The sequence below is a fragment of the Desmodus rotundus genome, chromosome 3, assembly GCF_022682495.2.
Source record: "Desmodus rotundus isolate HL8 chromosome 3, HLdesRot8A.1, whole genome shotgun sequence".
NCBI classification, from domain to species: domain Eukaryota; kingdom Metazoa; phylum Chordata; class Mammalia; order Chiroptera; family Phyllostomidae; genus Desmodus; species Desmodus rotundus.
Window position 1 is genome coordinate 176,305,343 of NC_071389.1, and position 27,107 is coordinate 176,332,449.

The 27,107-nt window shown below is 43.9% G+C and overlaps 1 protein-coding gene across 1 annotated transcript in view; it reads left to right on the forward strand.

Annotated features, from left to right (window-relative positions):
- Window positions 1–24,396, forward strand: part of GRIN2B (glutamate ionotropic receptor NMDA type subunit 2B) — a 400,196-nt gene extending 375,800 nt beyond the window's left edge. The window contains exons 10-14 of the mRNA XM_053921780.2: window positions 15,587–15,747; window positions 16,975–17,162; window positions 19,695–19,933; window positions 22,265–24,143; window positions 24,319–24,396. Of these exons, the coding sequence (XP_053777755.1) occupies window positions 15,587–15,747; window positions 16,975–17,162; window positions 19,695–19,933; window positions 22,265–24,121 (2,445 nt within the window). The 3' untranslated portion in view covers window positions 24,122–24,143; window positions 24,319–24,396. The remainder of the gene's footprint in view (window positions 1–15,586; window positions 15,748–16,974; window positions 17,163–19,694; window positions 19,934–22,264; window positions 24,144–24,318) is intronic.
- Window positions 24,397–27,107: the final 2,711 nt, after the last annotated feature.

A 27,107-nucleotide genomic window follows, 5' to 3' on the forward strand; every position in this document is an offset into this window, starting at 1 on the left:
ACGTGCTATTACATCCTGTGCGAGTTACTGCGTGCTCTTCCTGACTGAACTCCATCCTTTTCACCATGCCCTCTTCGTCATGCCAGACACACTGTTTTGATGTTTAGTTCTCTTTCCCAATGGTCAGCTATCCAAGCCAATGTAGTGTCACAAGCAGATAGAAAAAGAAAGTTTTCCATCCAATCATCTAAGTTATTAAAGAAAATGAGGCCTTTCCCTGCATGTTTCATAAGTTTCCCCATACTCCCAACTCAGACTGGCCATGTCTGCCCTTTCCCCTAGTGTCCCCCTTGCCTAGTCAGCGAGGCCTCTTATTTGATAAAGAGAAACTTTTTTCTTTACATTTTACTTTGGCATTGACTAGAGACTGTTTCTCATTCTGTTACCTGGCTCCTGAGTTAGAATTATAGAATAATTTTGAAGTAGACTAACTTCTTTATGACCCACTGCCAAGCAAACATGACACGTACGTGAAACCCAGCGGCCTGGTGTCCTAGAGGAGTCATCCAGAGCTCACTGCGGAGGCCTTGAAAAATGTCCTGTGAGGTAGCTCAGAAAATATCCCTGTTAGCAAGCACAATTTCCTCGAATTATGTCCACCTAGACAAAGATGTTAGAAGTATAAGTGTGAAATGGAATCACCTAGATTGTTCTCCAAAATACGTGTTGTAATTTATAGGCAAGCTATCCAGTGGGTAATCTTATCTCTTCAGCCATTTGCTTATCCTAGAAAAAGTATCTTTTCCAAGCCTGGGATGAAATAACCTTGGTTTTTGTTTTAAGTGGAAAAATAAATTTTAATATGTTTATCTGATGCAAACTTGAAGTTGTGCCACTGAAAATTCACATCAGACCAAGCCTGTGGCGCTAGCTTCAAAGAGGAGGGCACACGTCGGTGGCGTGTTGTCAGACACAGAGTTTCCAGAGGGCAGGGACTTTGTCCCTAAAAGACAATCTAAGCTCAGGACATCCTGTAGGAGAGTAAAGGTGAAGGGGGCAAGTTTTAAGGGGAAAGTTTAAGCATCTGATTTGAAATCTGGAAGAGGCCCTAAAATGGCTTTATCTTACCCTGTCTTTCCCTTTCTATCTCTCTCTCTCTCTTTTTTTTTTTTTGCATTAATGGAAATTACGTTATATGGTATAACATACTAATATTTAACACATTTACCATGTTTACTTGTTTCCTCTTGCTAGACTGTAATCTTCATGGGGACAAGAATTTTTGTCCTTGTTTACTAATGTATCCACAATAACTATAATGGAGTCTGGCAAATATAGGTGCTCACATACTTGTTAAAGAATGAAGTAGTGAAACATTCAAACAATGAATAAATAAATGGGTGGGTGATTAGGCAATTATATAATTCATATGGTATTCATAGTATAAGCCAATACTTTTCTTTCTCTATTCGCCATTCGAATTTGACAAACAGCTGACGGTTGAGGGGAAAGGAAGAGAAAGTAATAGAGATAAGAAATATTTCACATTCATAGCCTCAGATAAAATTTGCTTGTGGTTTCTACTATTAAATCTTCTAAATCAAGCAGGTATTTAAAAAGAATACTAAATAAATGGGGTATCCAACTGTATTACTATTGTAGCTGATCAGATCTTAAATTAGAAAGGGATTTCAGGACTTCATTGGCAAAATCTTGATTTCTTTGAAGCCCCTCAGCACCCCTCGTCCCGTGTGAGAAGAGCACAGTGGGCCCTTGCGTGTGTCCGTGCACCAAGCCCGCACCGTTCTCTGAACGGGGGCCTCAGCTTCGCAGTCAGCCAGGTGTTCACTGAGTGCTTTCCACTTCCTGACCATTCATTTAACCAGAGGGAGCCAGCCCCGAAATGACGCCACAGTGCCACTTCCCACCTTTAGAGGGGAAAAGAGATCAACGATAACCAGACAAGCTTATCTAAAGGAATGATTAAAAGTAAAACCAGCTTCTAAGATTTTCCTGGAATAAGTACATATTAAACACAACCTTTTAAACCATCTATGGTCTTTTGTAGCTAAATTCCTTGTAGCCTTCACATCCCAGTATCCTGATGCATCGCAGGTGCTTATTGAATGTGTCTGAATGAAGGGTAAACCTAAAGAGGAATGTGAACAGTGTAGTTTAGACTGATCTTCAACAGAAGGGTTAAAGGTAAAGGGGCTTTTAGACTTAACCCTCAGTCAACTGGAAACATTAAATTCCATTCCCTCCACTAATAGTGTTACTGATCTTTTTCTTTTGTGGCAGTCACCTTCCAATGATTGTGTGTGAGCACTGCAGTCGGAGTCCTGTTAAGGGTGACTGAAGTCCTTTGGACTTTCATGATCCCAGAAGGACCGGGGTGTGGAAGCATCTGCCTCCCCTCGTCAGTGACTCCAGTGCAGTGCCCGGTGTCTCCTGGGCGCTCGGCATGTGTGTGCTGACCGGATGGAGGGGACAGGAACAGAGAGCGTCTGTCTGCTCTTGGGTAGCCAATGAACTGCCCAGGCCTCTGCTTCCTGCTTCTTATAGGGAGGACTTTGTTCAAGCAGCTTTTTCAGACTCTGTTTCACAGTCTTAAAGACATAATGTGTATTCTTTAAAAAATATATGGTAAACTTTGTTGAGGAAATGCTGGGTCAAAGTTAAATAAGTTTTTTTTCTCCCAAAGGACTTGTCAGAGCCCCCTCCTGTGAGGGTCCATTGTGAACCCCAGAAGGGGATAAAGTTCACACGGTGGGATCCCTGGAGGCTCCCTCCCAGTGGTGACACTGTGTGAACTGCAGAGCCCCCACACAGGGCTGACTTCACTGACCAGAGCAGGTTCTGCTGTGCTGTACATGGGTGACAATGAGGTCGTGTGTGCACGTGCTGGCATCTCCATTTCTCAGTACATGGGACGCACTGGTCTGATCGATTGCCAGAAGGTTTGCCTGCCGCCCTGACGTGCCTCTCCCTGGACCCTCAGTTGCCCCGGGCCCTGCCTGGCACAGATCTCAGGCAGTCCTACCCCAACTCTGAAGATATTGCCACTATGATAAGAACCTTGGGTTATCATGCCAACAACTGGAGCACCCCTAAATCATTGGGGCATCTTGCATATGGAAACCCTCATAATAACCTTCAGCCTTCTCCCCAAAACTGTATATAAGCTGTTGGAGCTTGCTGTAGAGTTCTAGAATATCAGTTTCCATGGTGAATCCATCTGTAGCCTTTACTTAAAATCATCTTTTAAGACCATTTCTCCTCACTGGCACCCAGAGCTTGTGTAAAATACCCACAACCATCCCTGCACTCTCACAAGTCTGTCTGGAGTGGATTGGAGTGGAGTTGACGGCAACCACACATCTTTGTGACTAACAGCCCCCTTACCCTAAGGGCAGGTTGAGCGAGCATAACCAAGGCCTCCTATAATGCACAGAATGACTTAAGGATAAAACTCAAATGCCTTAGTCCTTAAGCCTCTGTTTCATTCCTTCTCCATGTTATCATAATTATCTCCAACTCTGCTACATTTTTGGTGCCAAAGAAATATTCATATGCTTTGTCAAGTCCTAAATTTGACAAGCTCTTTTGGGATCTCAGATCTGATATATTTTTTGAAGGGAAAATGGAGAAGGTGCCAAGAAAGATGTCCTCAGCTGGCACGAAGACATATTAACTCCTCACTCACCAGGGATAACAGAATAACGCTAGACTTGAGAACTATTAGTGCTCAACCGTGTGTTGCGTGATAGTGCAGTAACCAGTAAGGAGGGTATCTTGAATTATTTTTAACATAGTAAATGTATTTACATTTGTGCTGTTGAACTCATTCATGCATTTAGTCATTCATTCATTCATATTGAGAGCCTACTAAGTGCCAAGTACTGTTCTTGATACTAGAGAGACAGCAGTGATCAAAACAGACAAAAGTTTTGTCCTTCATATCACTTACATTCTAAAGGAGCTGAGGAAAAGAAAATACATTAAAAAGGCAATTATACACAACATTAGAAGGTGTTAGCTGCTACAGAAAAAAATAAAGCAGAGAGGGAGATAATGAGTGTTGGCAGAGGAGTTGCAACTGTAAATTGTGTGGTCCAGGAAAGCCTCAGTGGGAAAGACCATCAAGCCTGGCCTGAAGTTAGTGAGGGGCTTCCCAGCAGAGAGAAGAGCAGACTAAGGCAGAAGTTTGCCTGCTGTTTTCTAGGAACCACCGTGGCTACTGCGGGAGAGTAGTAGGAGATGATGTGGTGGGGATGAGCTCGACTCTGCCACTTCCTCTCCTGCCTTCTTCTGAACTCGATTTGCCCAGGCTTCCATCTTGATGTCTTTTTCCTATGTTCCTCCCCTTATATTCTCCCTGAAAATGGGCCAGATCCTTAGTCATTTCCAGCAAATGCCCCTGCTCTAGCCTCTCTGTTCTTCAAACCATATGCTTGAGCAGAATAACAATACCTAAGTATTGTGGTGTGCACATCACGTCCTTTCCCAGCCTGACCGTTCAGCATGCTGTACAGTGTGGCTTCTCGCTGTGCACCAACTGTGTCCAATGTTCATGTCAGAACATTCTTTCCAACTTCAGTTAAGACATGGTGCTTGGGTCCCTCTGCATCTTAGCTTGTGTCATTCCTCTTGCCCTAAGTGCCCTGCCCACACCTCTGCTTGTATATTCTCCACCAATCTGTAGGAGTCAGCTCCATCTCTGCTTCCTGTAGCCTCCCCATCACCACCCTCACATTATGATCTCCACTCCCTCTAGACTTCCATCGCCTTTCCTTGCCTTATATCTCATTTGAAACTTGGCACAATGCTCATTTAGTCATAGGATTTTTCTATTCTGCGTATGTTGATTGAGCATCTGTTCTGTGTATAGAGAACTTTGTGATGTGTTTTACAGTTAGGTGTGAGGACCCTGCATTTGAATTCTTGCTCTGCTGGTTTCTAGCTGTATGACCTTATTCAAATCACATACCTCTCTGTGCATCAGTCTCCTTGCCTGTTAAATGGGGGTAATAACACCTACTTCATAGGGTTAATGGGAAGATTAATGACTTGTTTAATGCGTGGTACATTAACATAGACGTGTTAGCTGCTGCCATCATTATATTACTGTTATTTCCAACTGAACTATAACTTAGGGATTATATCTGTTGCCTTATTTCATTTCAGAGCTCAATGACTTATACATGGATTATACCCATTAAATGCATGTAAGACTTTAGGGTACAGGTTATGTCATAGTAAAGTTAATATAGGAATAAACCCACTTGTTCTACTAGCTCAGAGACCAAACCTCAGTTAGTCAGCATGAAATGTAATGCCATTATCTGATTTTTATGAAATATTTTAGGAAATACTTATTAAGGCTTATATATCCAAATTTTGCAAAATACAAAAGAAATAATTGCTTTACTATGAGGAAAAGTGGTATTTTATTTTCTACAAGCTCTTGTTTTGGCCACAGCAGGAGAAGTGGCTATGGGAGAAGAAGTTCCATCCCCCCACCTTCTCCTCCCCTCTGGAGCCTGTCAGAGGAACCCCAGCTCCCCCTAAGCTCAGAGAGGCAAGGGACTCCCGCCCTGGGAGCACAGCACCCAGAGCTGTGAAGACATACTTACCAGGCTTCTCACACCCAAGTGCAGGTTTCTTCACATGCAAACATTGGTGTGTTTGCCACTGCGGACAACCAAGGCACTGATATTAACAGTAAGAGGAAAAAGAGCAGAAATGACTAAGGTGTTCAGCGCTTGCTATATAACTCACTTTTGGTGGCAACAAAATGCCACCAGGTTCTCCAGGGGGCCAGGAAGGGAACTAAGTAAATTTTGGCAATTTTGGCAATTTTATTTTATACCTATATCTACTAGCTATATTCTGTAATGTTATTATGACAATTCAGTCACCTACTCTGAATGAATTTGAACAATATTCTCTCCTATGAATAATGTATAATTAAATGTAAAAATAATCATTTTTCCTCCCACTTCCACCCCCAATTATAACTTTCACAAAAGGGAAGAGTCTGACTTTCTAATCCATTGCTGTAGCCACAGCCAGGTGTTCCATGGGTAGGGTCCTGGGTGCCTATCCTGGGCCCCAGGTTTTAAAATGGAGGCTTTGTAATGATGTGCTGTACCGTATGTCTCCTCTTAGAACCTTGTTGAAATTCAGTTTCGAAGTTTCTTAAGTCACTCAGTTAGTAAATGGTGGAGCTCAGATTCGAGGTTAGATCTTTTGAGCCCGTAAGTCATGTGTTTACTTACTGTTTTATCATTAAACTGCCCTTTCACTGTTAAGTACAGACTACCTCCTTTTGCCATCTGTTCCAAGCATTTATAGCCATGGAACAGTGAAGAAGATCCTGCCTTCAAAAAGTCTGCTCTTTGTATCCTGGTCTGACCTTCTTCTTCCCACTCTGGGCAAACAAGGGATCATTTTGGGAGAGGGGGAGGCCACTTCCCCCAGCTACCTTCTCCTGTCTTCTGACGGTGTTCAGAGTCTGAAGTCACAGGCACAAACCTACTTCATCCGAGTTAGGCTGCAGGACATTATTGTGGGAAGATTGAGTAGCATACAGAATACGAGTGGTTGCTGTACCTACTCATTTGTTCACGGGAAAATTGAGAAGATCTAGAGAGAGAAAACATACAAAACATGATGCACTTTGGGGCGGGGCGGGGGACACAGGACCCAACACTCCCACTCCGGGGAATTACCTTGAAGAAATGAAAATGTATGTTTACACAAAAACCGATACATGAATGTTACAGCTGCTCTGTCCATATTTACCCCAGACTGAAAGTAACCCCCTAAACGTCCTTCCATGGGTAAATGGACAAATAAACTGATCCATTCATACAGTGGATTCTCAGCCATAAAAAGGAGTGACCTAGAGATACATGCAGAGCATGGAGGCATCTCAAAGGCATTGTCAGTAGAAAAGCCCATCTCCAAAGGTCACAGACTGTATAACTCCACTTAATATGACATTCTGGAAAAGACAAAACTGTGGGGCTAGAGAACAGATCAGTGGTTGCCAGAGGTTAAAGGTCAGGGGAAGGTGACTTTAAGGGCGTGGCTCAAGGGAGTTTGGGGGCTGATGGAATTGTTCTGTGTCCTGATTGTGGTAATGGTTACAAGATTCTATACATGGTTACAATTCATGTAGTTAGTGGGGATTTAGTGCTTAGTAAATACATGGATTCAGATGGGGAAGATGAGAAAGGCCCGGAGACGCACGTCAGTGATGGCCGCACAACAGTGGGAATGTACTTAATGCCACAGCACTGTCTACTTAAAAATACTTCAAATGGTAAATTTACGTTAGGTTTATTTTATCACAATTTAAATGAATGAATGAATGGATGAATGGATAGATAAATAGCAGAATTCATAGAACTGTATGTAAAAACAGTAAACCAACAATTAAAAAGTACTATGAAACCAGAGGGTAGTGAGGGTAACAATAAGGAAAGGGAGGGTGTTGGGGAGGGGAGAGAGTAGCCCCTGCAAAGCTGTGATGCTCCGCCACCCGCCACCCCTCGTAATTGGTAGCACAGGCCAAAAGCAGCCCTCGCATACTAAGCCTTCCCACTGCTTCTCTTGGGCGCCTCGGAGAATTGAGTGGCATTTGGGCATTGATTCTCTTTGTGATTCAAATGTAAAATCAGGAGTAATGGAATATTTATGTGTTGGATCATCAAGCTTTGAAGACAAAAACCCCCAGTCCCGTGCATGAGTGCGGAGGGACCCAGCAAACAGGACATACGATACGCATCTCTACAAGGTCACAGTGCTGGTTCATCCGAATCTGCATGTGCTGATTGGACTCCGACTGAACAAGAAGAGCCATTTTTCAGAGGAACCAACTGCCCACGAAGGCATTTGCTCACCCTCTTCATTGTGGGGGAGCACTCTCATCTGTGTGCTGTCACTCACAAGGCCGAACTCTGACTAACCTCCCCCCACCTGGCGGTCAGTACAGACGCCTGGGTGCCATCAACACTTAGGAGAGTTTTTGCTTTGTTTTCAGAACCTGCTCTTTCCCCAGGATCTTTCTAACACAAAAACCCAGTTTTGACAATGCCAGAATTCTTCAGTTGCTTCTGACAATAGTGATGATGATGATGATATTAATGATGATAATGATAATACTGTCATGATAGCTAATCATGTACTTATCATGCCAAACACTGTGCTAACACTTTGCCCAGAGTAACCAGTTGGACACTGAGCCCTATGAAGTCGGCACTAACACTACCCCCATTGTACCAGTGCAGAAACTGGGGCACAGAGAAACTAAATAGTTGCTTCAGGTCACACAGCTATCAAGCAGCAGAGCTGGAATTCAATCTCAGAAAGTTTGGCGCTAGAGGCCCTGCTGTTGCTTACCCCTTCTGGCATGAACAAAGAAGTCTCCTTGTACAGAATTCAACCCCCCTTGTGATCCAGGCCCTGCCTTCCTCTTCAGCCTTGTCAGCCTCCTTAGGCCCTTACAGTGACGAGCTCTCGTGGTCTCTGCTCACGCCCAGGCTCTCTCCTTGCCCTGTCTGCACGCACTGTTCTCTCCATCGAGAAACCTCCTCGCTCCTCTCGTCCACCTGGAAAACTCTTCTTTCAAACCCTAGCCCCATGCTACAGCCTCTGTGACCCTGCTCAGGACAGCACCCTTTCCTGTGTGCAGCCACTGCCCGACAGGCATCTAGCCCCACAGCACCCATCACACTGTCCCTTGTGCCCTAGCCGTTCCATGCTTGGCCCCTGTCAGGCCTTCCTGTTTGCTGTTCCCTGGGTCCAATACACATTCCTGTGATCTGTGCACATCTGGTTCCTTCTCATCGTTCAGGTCTCTCTGCAGATGTCACCTTCTCAGAGAGGCCTTTTCGGGACAGCGAGTCTAAACTTGTTCTCCTACCAATCACTCTCTATTCTGTGTAATAACTGTTCCCATTTCTTCATAGCACTTTGTTTTCACCATTTGAAATCATCTGTGCTCCAGTTATCTACTGCTGCACATCAAACTATTCCAACACTTAGTGGCTTAAAGCAAGAACCATTCCATTTTATTTCACAATTTTGTGGGTCAGATATTTGCATAAAACTTGGCTGAGTGACTCTTCGGCTTCATGTGGCATCTATTGAGGTCACTCATTATTCAGCTAGTGGCTGGACTGAAAGGTCCAAGTTGGCTGTACTCTATCTAACGTCTGGTGCCCTAGCTGGAAGGGCCAGAAGGCCGGGCTCAGCTGGGACTATAGACAGAAGCACCTACGTGTGGTGACCCCAGCATGGTGGCGTTGGGGTTGTTGCACCTCTTAGAGGGTGGACTGCTCTCCTCAGAGTGAGGTTCCAGGGAACCCAGATGGCAACTGCAAAGCTTCACGTGACCTAGCCTCAGAAGTCCCAGGGTGTTACTTCTGCACATTGTATTGGTCAAACAAGTCACTGAGGCCAGGTCAGAATCAAGGGAAGGGGCATAAGCCTTATCTCTCGATGTGAAGGGTGGCAAAGAATTTGTGGCTGACCTCAGTCCATTACATTAAAAAATTTTTAATGAAAAACAACAGGCTTATCTGCCTGTCTTTTTTGCAATGTGAATTCTTTGAAGGCAGGATCTTATTCTCTGTAAGATTGCATCCTCAGCACCCAGAAAAGTGTCCACACATGACAGATGCCAATAGATACTTGCTGAATGTCTGTATGAATTAAAGAATAAATGAATGGGCAAATGAATTAATGAAAAACTAAATGAATAAAAAAATGAATGAATGCTTAGATCTCTAACACTCTGGTATGGAAACTTCTTAAAAACAGATTCTGTCTTTTTTCATCTTGTGTCCTCAGTCCCTGATACAGTCACCTACACTAATAGATGTTCGGCAAATATTTGCCAAATAAATTAATGCATTTTAATTATATAGTTAAAGGAGATACCTTGACTTATTGCCAGCATATACATAGGTGTTAAATTAATAATGCCTTATATGTAGGAAAATCAGTTTACATATTTATTTAATAAATAAAATGAAATGGACCAGACCCCTACTTCCCTGACTTCCTCCTTTCTCCCCTTCTCCCTGTAACAGGCTGGGTAAGAGACTCTCTAGAGAGAAGGCAGCAGCCATAACAGCCTGTAAGCCCTCGAGTCTGATCATCTTTGCGTAGGGGCAGGGACCTTTACTCCTGGCACCTTTCTTCTAGCGTGGTTGCCAAGACTAATTCATTTTGAGGTCATTAAGATCGGAGACTGAGACAATGATGTGAACAGCTAGAGGGCTGGATTCTGATTCTCTGCCACTCTCCAGGAGGATCAAGTGAAAAGCAGTTCTCTTACTTTCTGACATTGTTTTGCCCTTGTGCAAGTGTGTGCTTAGAGTAAGTGCCGAAAGCATGTGCAGAGGGATGCAGAGGGGGAACGGGAGTTGGCATGTGATACAAGTAGGGAGTAGGACTCGTGGGCTAGCATTTGGGGCTGCGGTGGACAGGCTCAGTTCCTGGGGGTCAAGTCCTCTTACTTCACCACATGGTGTCGAACAATTTACTTGGCCTCTTCAGAGCTACAGTTTCCTGTTCTGTGAAATGGGACTGATCCCTAAGGTACCTTTTTGTGTGTGTTTTTATTTCCCTATCTAAATCTGTTTTTTATAAATCATCGTAATCTGGGTAACTCTGGAAAAAGATTCCAAGTTTAAGGAAACCCTATTTTGGCCACAGGTGACTAATAAGAAGTACTGTATGTAAGTTTCCGTTTTAAATCCCACATATGAGTGAAATCGTATGGTTCTTAGCTTTTTCTGACTGACTTATTTTGCTGAGCATAATGTTCTAGGGTCCATCCGTGCCGTCACAAATGGCAGTGTTCCATCTTTCCTCGTGGCCGAGTAGTGTCCCATCGTATGTATGCACCGCGTCTTCTCTACCCAGTCATCTGTCGAAGGACACTTGGGTTGTTTCAGTGTCGTGGCCACTGTGAATAGTGCTGCTATGAATGTAGGGTGTCTATGTCTTTGCCAATAAATTTTTCAGTAGATACCCAAAAGAGGGATTGCTGGGTAATATGGTAACTCTATTCTTAATTTTTCTGAAGCAGTTCCATACCATTTTCCATAGTGGTTGTACCAGTATACATTCCCACCATCAGTGATGATTTCTTTTTCTCTACAACCTCTCCAACACTTGTTATTATTTGTCTTGTTGATAATAGCTTTCTAACAGCTGTGAGGTGGCATCTCAAATGTATTTGTCATTTGCATTTCTCTAATAGCTGCTGAAATTGAGTATCTTTTCATGTATCTGTGGGTCAGAGGGGAGGGAGTTGGGGGGCAGAAAGGGTAAAGGGGACCAGAAGATAATTTGACTCTGGGTGGTGGGCACGCAATGCAAGAAACAGAGCACGTTTTCATACTAATGTACACTTGAAACCTATGCAATCTTATTAACCAATGTCACCCCAATAAATGTAATAAAGTAAAAAATAAAAGCAGTACCATATAAAATTCCCCACTATAACATTAGACTGAGTTTTTTAATCCAATGCTGGTCTCCTTGATGTATTGGGTTTAAATTTTTTTTTAATTGTTTCTTGGGGTTCTCCCTGTTAAGTGGACTTTTGGTTCTTGACAGCAGTAAACTCTTGTCCTTCTCAGAGCCCCAAGAACACTCAGGCTAAGGCAATGCCACATAATGCCTCATGGCTTGAAGCGAGTTTTATTATAAGGCATTTTGGGGAAGCATCTCAGTATTTAGCAGATTATTTTTATAAACCTATGTTTTATTTAAACCTCATTAAGCTGGGACATGAATGTTCAGAGGAAAAGGCAAGCTCACTTTTGCTTCTGCTTTGGCTAATTCTGGGGCAATTGTGCTCTCTCTCCCTGTTGGTCCCCAGACTGGCCTACTTTAAGGAATAAATTAGAGAATCAGTGTTTTCAATCTGAAGGAACATTGCCTAACATAAGACAATTTTAGATATTAGAACTTCATCTTTATAAAAGCAGTTAATAATTTTGAGACTCCATGATGTGCCAGATATTGTGTTAGTTGTTTCCTATATATTATCTTATTATTTATTTAAAATAATACTTCCAGGAAAATGGGGCTTTGTGCCTATAAGTAACTTGCCCATGTTCATACAGCTGATCAGAGACAGAGCCAGAATCCAAATTCAAGTTGTCTGCCTCGAAGAGCAGTGCTTTCTGCAGGGCTGCCTTCTCCTTTCAGTGCTGACTGGCTCTCTGATGGATTTTTATGGAAGGTGCTTTAACTATAAGAGTCTTGCTATGTTCTTATTTAATTCCTCTAGTTTTTTAATTGCTTTAATTTATTTTCAGATATTTTCTCTCAGTCCCTGGCTTGTCTTTTCATGATGCCGTGTTTTTCAGAGGAGGTCTTAATTTGATGGAGTCCAGTTAGTGTTGAGAGTGTGCTCTCTGTATAGATTGTGCTTTTGGTGTTATGTTTAAAAAATCATTGTCTACCTCAAGGTTACAAAGATTTTTCTCCTAAAAATGTTATAATTTTAGGATTTATATTTAGGTATACAATCCAATGAGTTAATTTCTGTGTACCTTGTGAGGTGTGGAATGACATTCTTTTTTTGCATATGGGTATCTAGTTCTTCCAACACCATTTGTTGAAGACTGCCCTATCGCCACTGAATTACCTTTGCAGCACATGTGTGGTCTGGTGGGCACTCTATTCTGTTCCAGTGATCTCCACACTATTTCTATTCTAATGTCACACTGTCATGTATTATAATTAAGTTGTGAAGGCAGGTAACATAAGTCCTTCAACTTTGTTCTTTTTCAAAATTGTCTTGAATATTTGAGGTCCTTTATCACTTCTTTAGCTTTTAGTTATTCAAGCTTATGCTTATAAAACAGCATCTAGAAATCCAAACATATCTTAAAATTCAAAGTCACTAAAGAGTGGTATGGAACCTTTCCATAATCGAGCTTCACCAGGTGATGAGGCACTCTGGGTGCCAGAATCCATTTGGTTAATCAAAAAGTGTTCCATATACCTTACATGGATTGCCCATTTTCAAAAAACTAGAATATAATAATTTATACCAGAATTGTGTTGGACGTGATTTCCTCTTTCATTGATATTTGAGAAGATACTTTGAGCCCTGGAGTATGTTAGTCATTGTGCGCGTTGGTTGTCTTGTCCTGGCAAAGTAAAAAATTACTGATTAAAGGGAGTTTATTTGGTTACATTGCTGCCTGCCACAGTATCTATTCTCCTTTTGACTTAGAGGGTACCTTTTTTCCAACATCTGAACTGTTATAATTGACAGTGATATCCATAGCATCTTGGTGGCTGTCTCTTTAAATTTGCTATCTGCAGAGGCAGCAAGGAGCACTATTAATTAAGCTAACTAATCCCTGATGATGTTAGCCATCACAGCCACTGTGCGACAGTGAGCAAACTACTTGTCGTCTTTGGGCTTCCGCTTCTTCATTTGTAAAATGAAAAGTTTGGACTAGTTAATCTTGAGTGGCTCATCCAACTCCCAAAATTCTTTGACTCTTTTTTTTTTTGGTTTTTGTATTTTCTTTTTTTTTTTAATTTTTATTGTTATTCAGTTACAGTTGTATGCCTTTTCTCCCCTTCCCTCCCCCCCACCCCAGCTGAACCCACCTCCCTCCCCCACCCCCACCATCCCCCCCGATTTTGTCCATGTGTCCTTTATAATAGTTCCTGCAATCCCCTCTTCCCACCGTCCCCACCACCCCCCCCCCCCCACCGGCCACTGCTAGACTGTTCCCAACTTCAATGTCTCTGGATGTATTTTGTTTGCTTTTTTCTTCTATTGATTATGTTCCAGTTAAGGGTGAGATCATATGGTATAGTGTCTTCATTCACTTAAAAATCACAACCCTTTTCAAAAATAATTAAAAATTCTTAATGGCAAAAAAGCACCGTGGTAAGTCAGACTGGGAGCTTTTTAAGTCAGGAAGTAGTGGTCTTTGATGCATTACAAATTGCCTAACACCACTATGTGACTATTTTTGACTGTGGCCAACTCTGAGCAATTAAGACACATTTATGATTCCGGGTACTGTGCCATGTTGTCATCCATGAACCCCATATTCTGAGAAACTCTTGAGCTTCTCAGATCTAGGGAAGGAGGAAGAATGGCTGTCAGCACAGGCTACTCCGAAGGTTCGGAGTACCCCTGAGTTGGCAGGTTAGACTTTCAAATGTATCTCCAAAGTACATGGTAGCATATTGAAACCGAGAAGACTTTTTAAAATACCTACATCTTTCCCTGTGCCAAGGCATAACAGAGCTACTCTGGTCATATTCTGTCCGTTCATTGTTATAATAATAGAATGAGATGCTTGGAGAACATTAAGTATTCTAGGGAATACAGAATAAAAATATGAATTCAAATAATAAAAGGAACACTTATTGAGCCTATTTATTAGGCACTTACTGTATGCAAGGTGCTGTGTGAAGAATTTCTTATACATTATATAATCCTCCCAACAATAATGAAAACTCAACATTATTGTCTCCATCTTACAAATGAGGAAATGAAGCGCCGAGAGTTCATGTCACTTGCATAAGGTCCCACAGTAGTGAGTGGCAGAGCTGGCCATCAGTCTGTGTCTGTCTCAAGCATAGAGCTTAAATTCTTAATAGCCACATCAGAAACTAGCTCTCATAACGTAGCCAGCTCATTTAAAGAGTAATTGAATTTGTAGTATGAATTACAGTGGTCTAAACCAAGAACACTAACCACTGATGGGTCACTTTTGGGTAGACTTAATGGAAGAAAGAACTCATGGAAAGTTTCCTGAGAAATTGCTTTGCATTTTGAGACCAAAAAAACATGAATTGGCCTAGGGAGAAAGGCGATTCGTGCTGAGGGGACAGCTATAAAGATACGAATGAACAAATTATGTGTTCAGGGAGCAACCCACAGACTTAGTCATTGCAGGGCAATAGCCAGAAATAAAGCTGATGTCATAGGGATGAAAATCCAGGAGATTTCACTTTATTATGACAGGCACCAGAGAGCCACTCTCAGTTCTTAAGCAAGGGAAGGAACCTAATTAAAACTGTGTTTGATATTTAAATTTATTCTACAACTTATGTAGGATGAATAAGAGCTTTAAATGCACCAGGGAAGGTCAGGAGAAAATTTCTTAGCAAATTATATTTGATACCCAACAAATTATTTTTAGGAGTACAATGTAGCTCACCTCATCAAGGCCCTGTGGCCTTGGTAGTGCAGTGACAATATATTTAGGCCCCTAAACAAGAGGTATGGAAGCAGATTTTATGCAATTTTCAGAAATAAAGGTGACCAGTGCACCACAGTTAAGCCAACAGCATGTTTCCATCATCACTAGTATTGTGTGGTGTGCACAAAGGGAGCACATGGATTACAGATTAAAGTCAGGGTTAGGCAAATAGAAAGCTTTCAACAATATGTATTAAACTGAGTTGAACCAAAGTCCACTTTGAGATGGCAATTGTTGCTCCTGGATGAGGGCTAATGCATTCAGTGAACTATAGTTGGGTCTGTTCCATCACAAATCTACTAATGGTAACTTAATATCTGTTCACATTTTCTGAGGTATTTTCTTTCTCTTTCTCTACCTTTCTGCCTCTCCAGTTCCAGAGACCTAATGACTTCTCACCCCCTTTTCGCTTCGGGACTGTGCCCAATGGCAGCACAGAGAGGAATATTCGCAATAACTACGCAGAAATGCATGCCTACATGGGAAAGTTCAACCAGAGGGGTGTGGATGATGCATTGCTCTCCTTGAAAACAGGGTAAGAACTGCTTTCAAGCTCAGGGGCTGTGATATGTTTCTCGTGTTTATTAAATGTACAAAGTTACAGCAAGAAAGACTTCACTTGCTCTTCGTGGATTTCTAAACTAAATGATTTGGGGTAACGGAAGACCTCTCTGTCACCCATGTGGTTATGTCTGAATTTCTTCCTGTACCTCTGATGTGCTTAAATGTTGGTTTTAAATGTTGATTTATATAACAAGGGAAAGTAGGGGAAGGGGCCAGTCAAGGAACATGTATAGAGGGGCCATGGGCATGGACAATGGGGTGGGGATTGATAGTGGGAGCCGGGGGTGGGTGGCATGGGGCAGGGAAGAGCAATGGGAAAAAATGTGGGACAACCATAATTGAACAAAAATTAATTTAAAGAAATATATTGATTTATGCCTTCCTACTCTTACCCCTAGTCTTACTCACTTCCCTACGTATTCCCTTCTTGCAAAGCACAATATACAGAGGAGGGCAAAAGTAAGTTTACAGTTGTGAGTATGCAAAACACAGAGTTTATTCCTGTATTACTTATTTTTTATTGTATTATTTACCATGCAAACAACTGTAAACCTACTTTTTCCCTCTCCTTCATAAAATGAGGTCCTTAGATTTGTTTAGGAATTTGAGAGATCTGAGCTCTTTATGTTCCATTCTCTTGTTTGTTTCACACACTCACTCTTAACAGAAGCCTGTGCTGCTGCCACCCCAGCCTCTCGTTGTCCCTTGTGTGCGCAACAGAATGTTGAGACCTTTCTGACCATAAAGATAGTGTTGCACCTCTATTGGAACCCACACACCTACACTCATCCTACTCTGGACTGGAATGAACTGAAAAATGTTATATAAATTTAACCCTTGCTATTTGTTGTTATCATTGCGATGGTTACTTTTCATTATTTCTGTTATTATTTTTATTGATTCCTTTTTAGTTTCTCTCCCTTTCAGACACAGCTTATAAATTGGCTTTAGGCCCTAGTTACATTCTCATCATTCCCAGTGGGACGGAAACAACTCCTCCTTTTGACTTGAAATCACACAAAAAATAGCCTGGGATTTAGGTTTTAGATTCTGTCTTGAGTTTCAACTTGAGCCTTTCTTTGGACCAATTCTCCCCATAGTTTTCTGGACTCTACTGCTTCGTATTAATACCCCCATAATTAGTTTTGTACTAAAATTCCTCCGCTGGATTTGGTTGGTTTGCTTCTTTCTCGCACAGGAAACTGGATGCCTTCATCTATGATGCAGCAGTGCTGAACTACATGGCGGGCAGAGATGAAGGCTGCAAGCTGGTGACCATTGGCAGTGGGAAGGTCTTTGCTTCTACTGGTTATGGCATTGCCATCCAAAAAGATTCTGGGTGGAAGCGCCAGGTGGACCTTGCTATCCTGCAACTCTTTGGAGATGGTGAGTTAAAAACGGGAAAGTGCCTTCTTGGTCTCTTCTGATGACCAGTCCAAAACATCAGCCCTTCTTCTTTCTCTATTCCTCTAGCCTCTGCATTTCCAGTATTTCCAGAAAAGCATATTACATTATACTGTGAGATTTGGGGGGTTGTATTAGTGTCCTAAGGCTGCCATACCAAAGTACCACAAACTGAGTGGCTTAAACAACAGAAGTGTATTGTCCTATAGTTCTGGAGGCCAGAAGCCCAAGATCAAAGTGTTCATTGGTTTCTTCTGAAGGTTGCTACAGAAAATCTGTCCAATGCCTCTTCCTAGGTTGTGGTGGGTTGCTGGCGATCTTTAGCGTTCCTTTGCTGTACATACATTATCATATCTCTGCCTTGGAGTTCGGGTGGTCTCTCCCTGTGTGCATGTTTTTCCTTTACATGTATGTGTCTGATTTTCCCCCTTTTTAAGGACATCAATTACATTGGATTAGGGGCCACTCTATTGCAGAATGACCTCATCTTGACTAATTATATCTGCAATGATCCTATCTCCAAAGAAAGTTCACATCCCAAAGTATTGGAGGTTAGGACTTCAACATAAGAATTTAGGGGACACAGTTCAACCCGTAACAGGGTGAAAGATGGAATCAAAGATTAAAGTAGTTGATTAAGGAGGTATGTTTTGGAATTGTAGGCTACGATCAATCCTTTAGGGACTAAGAGAGGCTGGTATTAGATGTTCCAAACAATCATCTCACATGGGGCCAAAGCGGATGGCACTTTGGAAAGGTCTCTGCTTTTCATGTGCCCAGAGAAAGAGCAGAGAAATCAACTTGCAGCCATGTACTCATTCTCCCCTCTCTCCCATCTTGCTCTTTTAGCTGGATGAGGTAGGAGGCAGACACCATAAGGTATTCCCCAGTGCCGTTCTGGCAGCAGACTGAGCAGCCAACTTGCTTTGAGAAAAGCTCATCTCCTATATCATTATAGCATGTCTTCTGCATCCCTTTTCACTTTATTGCCCAAAGTATCTCCTCCGCCTGTTAGCCCCACAGAAGCTAACCCAGCTATGGTGGTGGCGCTTTACTCTACTTGGCCCCACAGGCCATCATCCAAGCAGTTCTCTAAATTATGTGTGCAGAACCTTGCTGTTATGGATGAGATAAGAGGCAGAAGAGCACAGCTGGATTTTTCAGACCCCCGGGGAAGTTGGTTGCTCCATTAGTTTGGAAAATCATAGTTTGATCAAAGAAATGAATAAAAAAGTGATTTGATTAACATTGGAAAGAGGAGGGGTTATAGCTAGATTATTAACCGGACCTTTTGGTGTAAGGGCTTCTGTGATTTTTAGTGTAGCTGTCACTTAGAGGCAATAACAGAGCCTATCTCTGAGGAAGAACAACGTAGAGATGATTTGTGTACGTGACCAGTGCTCTAGTCAGATTATGCAAAGTTCAAATTTTTAATCAAACCAAAACTATTGGAATATGCAATTTTCTCCGTGAAATTTTCAGAATTTTGCTCATCTAGAATTAGATGCATTCAAGGGCATGTGGTTTCTTTCATGTTCCTTTCTCTAGGTTTTCTACCTTTCTAAGTCCTAGTACCCAGTGAAGTGGATAAAAGTTATTGAAACCTGACATGAATTGAGTTCATCAAAGTTCCCCTAAGCAGTGCAAAAGGAGGCAGGCCTGAATTCATGGTCACATTTAAATCAAGCTTACTCCCCTTTACTCTTAATGTTTATAGTTTCCTCTGCAAGAAAAGACCAGTAAGTCTCAGGGTCCCTAGGGAATCAGTCAATCTCTCTGCTGATCTCTGTCTCTCCTACCTTCACCCAATGGGTTTTGAATGTTTTTTTAATAGCAGTTTTCTGAATTGCTTGTTTGATGGTGTTACTTTTCATTGTCTACAAAATGAAGTGCAAAGTGCTTAGTCTGATGCTCAAGCCCTCAGCAATGCTGCATCAACCTTTTCTATTCAGCTTCCTTTGCCTATTTGTATTCTCTTTGAACTGTTCTGCGTGCCTTTGCCTAAACAAGCCTTCTGTTTTCCCACCTTCCTCCCATTTATCAAATTTCTGCTGCCTGGAGTGCCTTTTCATGCAATATAAATTAAAATTCACCCATGCACCATGTCCACCTCCAAGTCTTATCTCTCTCATGAACACCTACTGGCCATCCCACCCACAAAGTTACTCTCACTAATTTGAACTCTTGTTAGTTGTATATAGCTTATCATATTGAGTATTTATATACTAATTTACACTAGATAGATAATAGAGAACAGAGTTAATGTCTCATATCTTTGTATGATCTGCAGTACCATCAACAAGTTCTCAATAAGTACTTGTTGAATATATTGAAGAATATACATGATGTTATTAATAAAACTACTGTTAACTTTCTCTATTAATTTTCTTTCTGTATATCTCCCTGTCTCTTTCTCTTTCCTGTTTTTCTCTCTCTTCCCCAATGCCCTTCTCTCCCCTTGTTTTTACTCCTCTGCTCTTTCCTCTATTTTCCTATTCTTTGCGCCATTTCCAGGGGAGATGGAGGAGTTGGAAGCTCTCTGGCTCACTGGCATTTGCCACAATGAGAAGAATGAGGTCATGAGCAGCCAGCTGGACATTGATAACATGGCAGGCGTCTTCTACATGTTGGGGGCAGCCATGGCTCTCAGCCTCATCACCTTCATCTGTGAACACCTTTTCTATTGGCAATTCCGGCATTGCTTTATGGGTGTCTGTTCCGGCAAGCCTGGCATGGTCTTCTCTATCAGCAGAGTAAGTAAGCTGATTTAGGTACCTGGAGCCTGTAAAAGGCAGCTTAGTCCAGCACTGTGCAATAGGAAGAGACCCAGGAGGGCACTAACTCCAGCCTGGGCTGCTAAAGCAAGAAAACACATCATGTTTCTCCACAGGGTTGCATGATATAATTTCAAGTGGCTCAAAAAACAGGTGATGCTATTTTTTTCCCTTCAAGAACTGGCTTTCCATGTGGGATTTGGGTATTTGATTATCAATAAGAACTGGAAAATCTATCAAAATAAAAAAATTGGCCTTTTACCAAGTGCCTTTCATCACCATTAGTTAATTCTGTATAGGCTGTAATAAGCATTTAATCCTTTTTTAAAAAATTGTATTTCTACTTAAATAGAGAAATATAATGTGTCCTCTCTTATTCTAACACACAAAGGTATATTATTGTTTCATTGTTCCCCTCTATGTTTTAACCTCATATGAGTTATGGTGAGTTAAAGAACTTAACAGAACCTTCAGAAATAAGTCCTGACCCACAGGAAATTTACATTCCAGAAACTTCCTTAATTGGAGCAAAGTAGAACTCTGAAGTTGTTCTTTATTTAGGCTTCTTCTATGTTTCTAGTCCAAACTGAGGATTTAGGACAGTTTTGAATATGAACAGAAGGTCACCAGGAAGAGTAAAAAAAAAAAGGACGAGGGATTCTTTTCATTTTGTTAATGAGGTTACGGGACTCGTTCATAAGAGGCAAACTCAGAAGTCCTTTTAGAATAGAGATCTGGATTTCAGATATGACCAGCTTTGGCTCAAATGGAGTTACATAAGAAAATGGATTTTTCATTAAATTGTTCCATCCTTTGATCATTTTCCTGTAGTATTTTGGTGATAGAGAGCAATCTCCTCTCCAGCTGTTAGTTGATTCAGGCTATTCAGTAACATGGGAGCAGGAGGATGGAATTCGTGGTCCCAAAGTCATGTTGTTACCTTATGTGGCCTTTCTCTAAGGTCCTAGGTAGGGTGATGGCAGAAACAGTGGGAGCTGGTGACCTGTAATAGAAATCCCATTCATAGCTCTTCTATTTAATCAGTGCCTCTGTCCAGGAACAATGCTTGGCATTTTCTCCTGGCCATAATTAAGAAGGGCTAGAAAGGAGACCTGAGAAAGAAAATAGAGTAACTCTAGCTTGAAGAGCTATCTTGCCGCTGTCCTCTGGGACAGTGAGGCTCAGCTCATCTAAACCTTTCTTCTACGCTATTTAGCTGCCATTCTCCTTCCTAACCTTCTCTCCTCTCATCCCCATCCAGGGACAACTTCCCTTTTCACATTAATCCCCTTCTTTTCAAGACACAATTCAAACAACCTCCTCTTCAAATACTTTCCCTTGCCAGGGAGAAAAGTTCCAAATTTGTCCACTTTTGAAGTCAGGGAGCAAGATACTAGCAGGAGGTTGGCTCGACTTTCAACCCGAACCCAGCCCATTCCCTCTCCTGGGTACTGTTCTTTAAGGCCCTATACATAGGGAGTTTTCCATCAATACTAATTTGCTAAGAGATTAATTATTTATGATAAGATTGAGTGAGAAGGTATAAGAAGAAAACCAGGAGCTAGAGAGAATTCAAGAAGGAAATTATTTATTCCTATTAGCACTAGATATCTGCCCCAATTCTTCCCTCCTACAGTGTGGGGCACAGCAGGAGAAAAATCCATCTTTGACCCTAGGGCTTCCGAATTCTCTTTGTGAGTTTGGTTCATGCTTGGCTCAAGAAGAGAATTGCTCAGCTGTTATTTGGTGATCAAAATTCTAAAAGCTGCTCAAAATTTGTCAGAGCTGGAAAAGAGTGGCAGTTGTGAGCTCCTGAGTTCCCCTGTGCTGTTCTGCCAGCCAAGAGTGGCCCGCCAGGGCAGGGCAGTCTCAGCATCTGTGGAGCATTGCCGTTGAGTTCCAGGAGGCTGACAATTTCTTTTGCTGTTGGCTGATGCTGGTACCACGGCATCATCTTTGAGATGGGAAAACCTGGGCATAGAAAGGAAAATCAATGTGGTTCAGTGAGGGAGTCAAGGCAACAATGTCATGTCTTGTGATTTTATCCTGTTTGCTCGAGTCACTTGGTATAGTCATGCCTCCTCTCAGATAGCCAGGCAACGACCTTAGCTCTTGGTATGAGACTTCTAAATGCAAGGGGATAAATCGTGCAAGCTTCTAGCCACACCTTTTTATGAGTATATAAGACTATCTTTCATCTTTTCCCTGACTTTTCTTATCATCAGATAGGCAGTAGTGGGGGCAGGGGGGTTCTTTCCAGCCACCTCTTAGCCTCACTGGAGACCTAATCCGCCCCATCCTGTCCTTCAGGGTATCTACAGCTGCATCCATGGCGTGGCTATTGAGGAGCGCCAGTCGGTGATGAATTCCCCCACGGCGACCATGAACAACACACACTCCAACATCCTGCGCCTGCTCCGCACAGCCAAGAACATGGCAAACCTGTCCGGCGTGAACGGCTCTCCGCAGAGCGCCCTGGACTTCATCCGCCGCGAGTCGTCCGTCTACGACATCTCCGAGCACCGCCGCAGCTTCACGCATTCCGACTGCAAATCCTACAACAACCCTCCCTGCGAGGAGAACCTCTTCAGCGACTACATCAGTGAGGTGGAGAGGACTTTCGGTAACCTGCAGCTGAAGGACAGCAACGTGTACCAAGATCACTATCACCACCACCACCGGCCCCACAGCATCGGCAGCACCAGCTCCATCGACGGGCTCTACGACTGTGACAACCCGCCCTTCACCACCCAGCCGAGGTCCATGAGCAAGAAGCCGCTGGACATTGGCCTCCCGTCCTCCAAACACAGCCAGCTAAGCGACCTGTATGGCAAGTTCTCCTTCAAGAGCGACCGCTACAGTGGCCACGATGACTTGATCCGCTCCGACGTGTCCGACATCTCCACCCACACCGTCACCTACGGGAACATCGAGGGCAACGCGGCCAAGAGGCGGAAGCAGCAGTATAAGGACAGCCTGAAGAAGCGGCCGGCCTCGGCCAAGTCCCGGCGGGAGTTCGACGAGATCGAGCTGGCCTACCGTCGCCGGCCGCCCCGCTCCCCGGACCACAAGCGCTACTTCAGGGACAAAGAAGGGCTACGGGACTTCTACCTGGACCAGTTCCGCACCAAGGAGAACTCGCCGCAGTGGGAGCACGTGGACCTGACCGACATCTACAAGGAGCGGAGCGAAGACTTCAAGCGCGACTCCGTCAGTGGAGGAGGGCCCTGTACCAACAGGTCTCACCTCAAACACGCGACGGGCGACAAACATGGTGTGGTCAGCGGGGTCCCTGCACCTTGGGAGAAGAACCTGACCAATGTGGAGTGGGATGACCGCTCCGGGGGCAACTTCTGCCGAAGCTGCCCGTCAAAGCTGCACAACTACTCCTCGACGGTGGCAGGGCAGAACTCGGGTCGGCAGGCGTGCATCCGCTGCGAGGCCTGCAAGAAAGCAGGGAACCTGTACGACATCAGCGAGGACAACTCCCTGCAGGAGCTGGACCAGTCGGCTGCCCCCTTGGCGGTGACGTCAAACGCCTCCACCACCAAGTATCCCCAGAGCCCAACTAACTCCAAGGCCCAGAAGAAGAACCGGAACAAACTCCGCCGGCAGCACTCCTACGACACCTTCGTGGACCTGCAGAAAGAAGAAGCCGCCTTGGCCCCGCGCAGCGTGAGCCTGAAAGACAAGGGCCGGTTCGTGGATGGGAGTCCCTACGCCCACATGTTTGAGATGCCAGCCGGTGAGAGCACCTTTGCCAACAACAAGTCCTCAGTGCCCACTGCCGGACACCACCACCACAACAACCCCGGCGGCGGCTACATGCTCAGCAAGTCGCTCTACCCTGACCGGGTCACGCAAAACCCTTTCATCCCCACTTTTGGGGACGACCAGTGCTTGCTCCATGGCAGCAAATCCTACTTCTTCAGGCAGCCCTCGGTGGCAGGGGCGCCGAAAGCCAGGCCGGACTTCCGTGCCCTTGTCACCAACAAGCCAGTGGTCTCGGCCCTTCATGGGGCTGTGCCAGGCCGTTTCCAGAAAGACATCTGTATAGGGAACCAGTCCAACCCCTGTGTGCCTAACAACAAAAACCCCAGGGCTTTCAATGGCTCCAGCAATGGTCATGTTTATGAGAAACTTTCTAGTATCGAGTCTGATGTCTGAGTGAGGGAAGAGAGAGGTTAAGGTGGGTATGGGAGGGTAGGGCTGTGGGCGTGTGGTGCGCATGTCACGGTGACGGGGGTGAACTTGGTTCCCATTTGCTCCTTTCTTGTTATTTTAATTTATTTATGGGATCCTGGAGTTCTGATTCTTTCGGAGGGCATCCCTGGTGACCAGCATTATCTCGCCTCCCTTTCCAGTTCGCTCCTCCTTCCCCCATCTGTGTCATTCCTGTTCCCACGAGAGGACGCAGTGGGCTCGCTCAGCATGGGAGGCCAAAATGGAGAAAGGAAGTGGCTGCTTGTGAGCCTTCTCCTAGCACGGAAGGACTCTGTCACCCACTTTGAGTGAAGCAAGGAGAAGCAAAGGAGACCACGTGAGCACAGGATAGCTGCTCCCAAACTGATCTTTATGTTTAGGTGAGACAGCAAAAGCATTCAAATAAGACCGCATAGCGTACTTGCCTGTGAATGAAGGGAGGCTTTTGCTAAATTCTTGGTGCTTCGATAGCATCTGTTTAGGGATCATGTGCCAAGCAGAGGTGGGGGAAGCCATGTGTGTTAGTATGTAAGCCAAAAAATGCTTCTATTCCATGAAACTCATTAGTGGTGAACAAAAGGGCATTGGTGGATGATGAAAAATACATCATAGCAGTCTTTCATGGTGCCTTGGAGGCAAGAGAGGATGGACTGTGTGTGCACGTGTGTCCAAATACACTTGCACACATGTAATCAATACACGTGTGTAGCAGGGGCCTGTAAATGTAGAGAAAGCAATCCTGACATATGTTTCTTTCAATATCCCTCAGCAATCTGGTTTTTTTGGCTTATATACAAACAGAGATGGTCATGTGTTACCTAAAATTTTGGCTGTCTCATCCCTTCACCCTTCCTGAATGAGAAGAATGGAAGTTCTTGACAGGGAACATTCTGTGGTCTAGATAGAAAGGCGGTAAGCAATCCTGCAAGATCAAGGTACAAAAGTAATGTCTCCAGCTACCAATACTTTCAACTGATTTTGACCAAGAACTTTCCAGGAAGGCTAAAGGGAAATAGAAGTAGCCATGATTCTTTTGCCTACACCTGAGAGCAAAAGATTCTATAAAGCTCTCTTGACCTTTAGACCCTCAGCTGATCAAGGTTTGGGGAGGAGCTGAGTGGCTTTGAGTGGTAGGGTAAGTGAGAGAGGGGGATGTTTTCAATGCTTTGATCCCTTCTTACTTAACCTGGAGCTAGGAGAGCAGGTTTGTTTCCCTGGAATCGATCACAGCTGAGAGGGAACAGACAGGTAAGAGGAATGAGCTTGCTCATGAGGCATGGAGGGAAGGGAAGAGATTCGGAAGTAGGGAGGGGAAATGTTAGGGCACCCCCGCTACCCCACTGGGTCTGGCTCCCTGAGAACGTGACATTGAGCCAGTGTGAACACTCTCAGTAGAAGCCCTTCTACCTTCCTGCAACATCTCCTTTCCCTCCCAGAGTGCACCAGTCAAGAATAAAGTGTATATGGAAAAACTCCAGGAATGAGGGTACTGGCAGATGTGATGCCCCTTTCACTAAAAGTTGGAAACTTGAGAAGGGAAATGAATATTTGTCACTGCCAGTCCTGAAACTTGGGGTAGGGGTGTTGTATGGGTCAGTTCCGCTGTCCTGCCATCCTCCCCTTACACAGGTGGCAGCCAGAGAGCCCCGGGTCTGTTTGGAAGCTTGACTGCAGGATCTCCATGTTGCACACAGGACACATAAACCAGAAAGGTGCTCATCCTCCTCTGGAAGGAAGCTGCCATGTCTCTTCAAGTCACACACCCTCCAGGGCTGCTCTCTGCCTTCTGTCTGCCCTGACTCACTACCCTTCCTCATTCCTTGCCCTTGACTGCTATCCCCACCCTCCTCCTTGATTTTTACCTCAGTATCTTTCATTTTAAAGCCAACCGAAGGCCTTGTAAAGCTTTGTTTTCTTTCTAAGACAAGCCTGGGGGCAAGGGGCTGAACCTCTCACAAACCTGGAGAGAGGAGCATGGAGTGCTTTACTTTAGATTCAAGGACTTTGAGAGAGAGGACACAGGGTGTGAGTCGTCTCCAGGAGGAAGAAGGAGAAGGGCCATATAAACATTGCTTCACCCTGATTCTGTCCAAGGTCAGGGGCTCCTCCCCTTACTCTTCCTCTTACCTCACCCCTTTCAAATAAAAAAACCAAACCAACTAACCTAGCGAACAGCAATCTAGAACAAAGGGGGCTCTGTCGGTCTCCACTGTGGACAGAAATCAAGATGGTGTTTATTTCACATGTAAATATTTTGTTTTCTAATTAATTTTTGTATAGATACAGTGTTCTCTTGTGAGTATTCAGGGTGTTGGGCTGGAGGGAGTGGGGTGGGGATGGGAATGAAGTGGGGAAAGTGTCCTGTTAATGGGTTTTCTTTTTCCATTGGGGAGATTGTTTTATATGGCTTTTGCTTCAGGGTGCCTGGGAAAAAAGTGAGTGTGAATGGAGGCCACTGTTGTGAAAAAGCCAGGGCAAGTGATCTGTGTTTATGCTTCTCCACCTCACCATTCTTACTAGTCTGTGAGAAGTGTTCATGCTCATCGGCCTGGGCTTAGCACAGGGTCCCATTTGGCTCTAAGCAAACCCCAGGTCCAGTAGACTGCAGATTACCAGCATTCCATGCCAAGTTAAGCTGGTGGTAGCATGTTTTCCCTGTCAGCACCTAGGATAAGAAAGATTCCAAAGGAGGCTTAAACTGGAGTTGAGGTCAAGTTAACCTGTCGTTCCTGATGTGACTGAGGTATCAGGAAGCTCAGTCCTAAGAAATATCCCAGCAGCCCCCTCTGATGTTTAACAACCATCTCAGCCACTCTGACTCTTCTTCCAAGTACCTGGGCACCAACCTGCTCACTGCCCCTTCCCTCCCTCCTTGGAAACCAAGACTGCAAGCATGCCTAGAAAATCCCACTAGGTCTGCTTTTTAAATCATGCGATATCTGGTTACTGG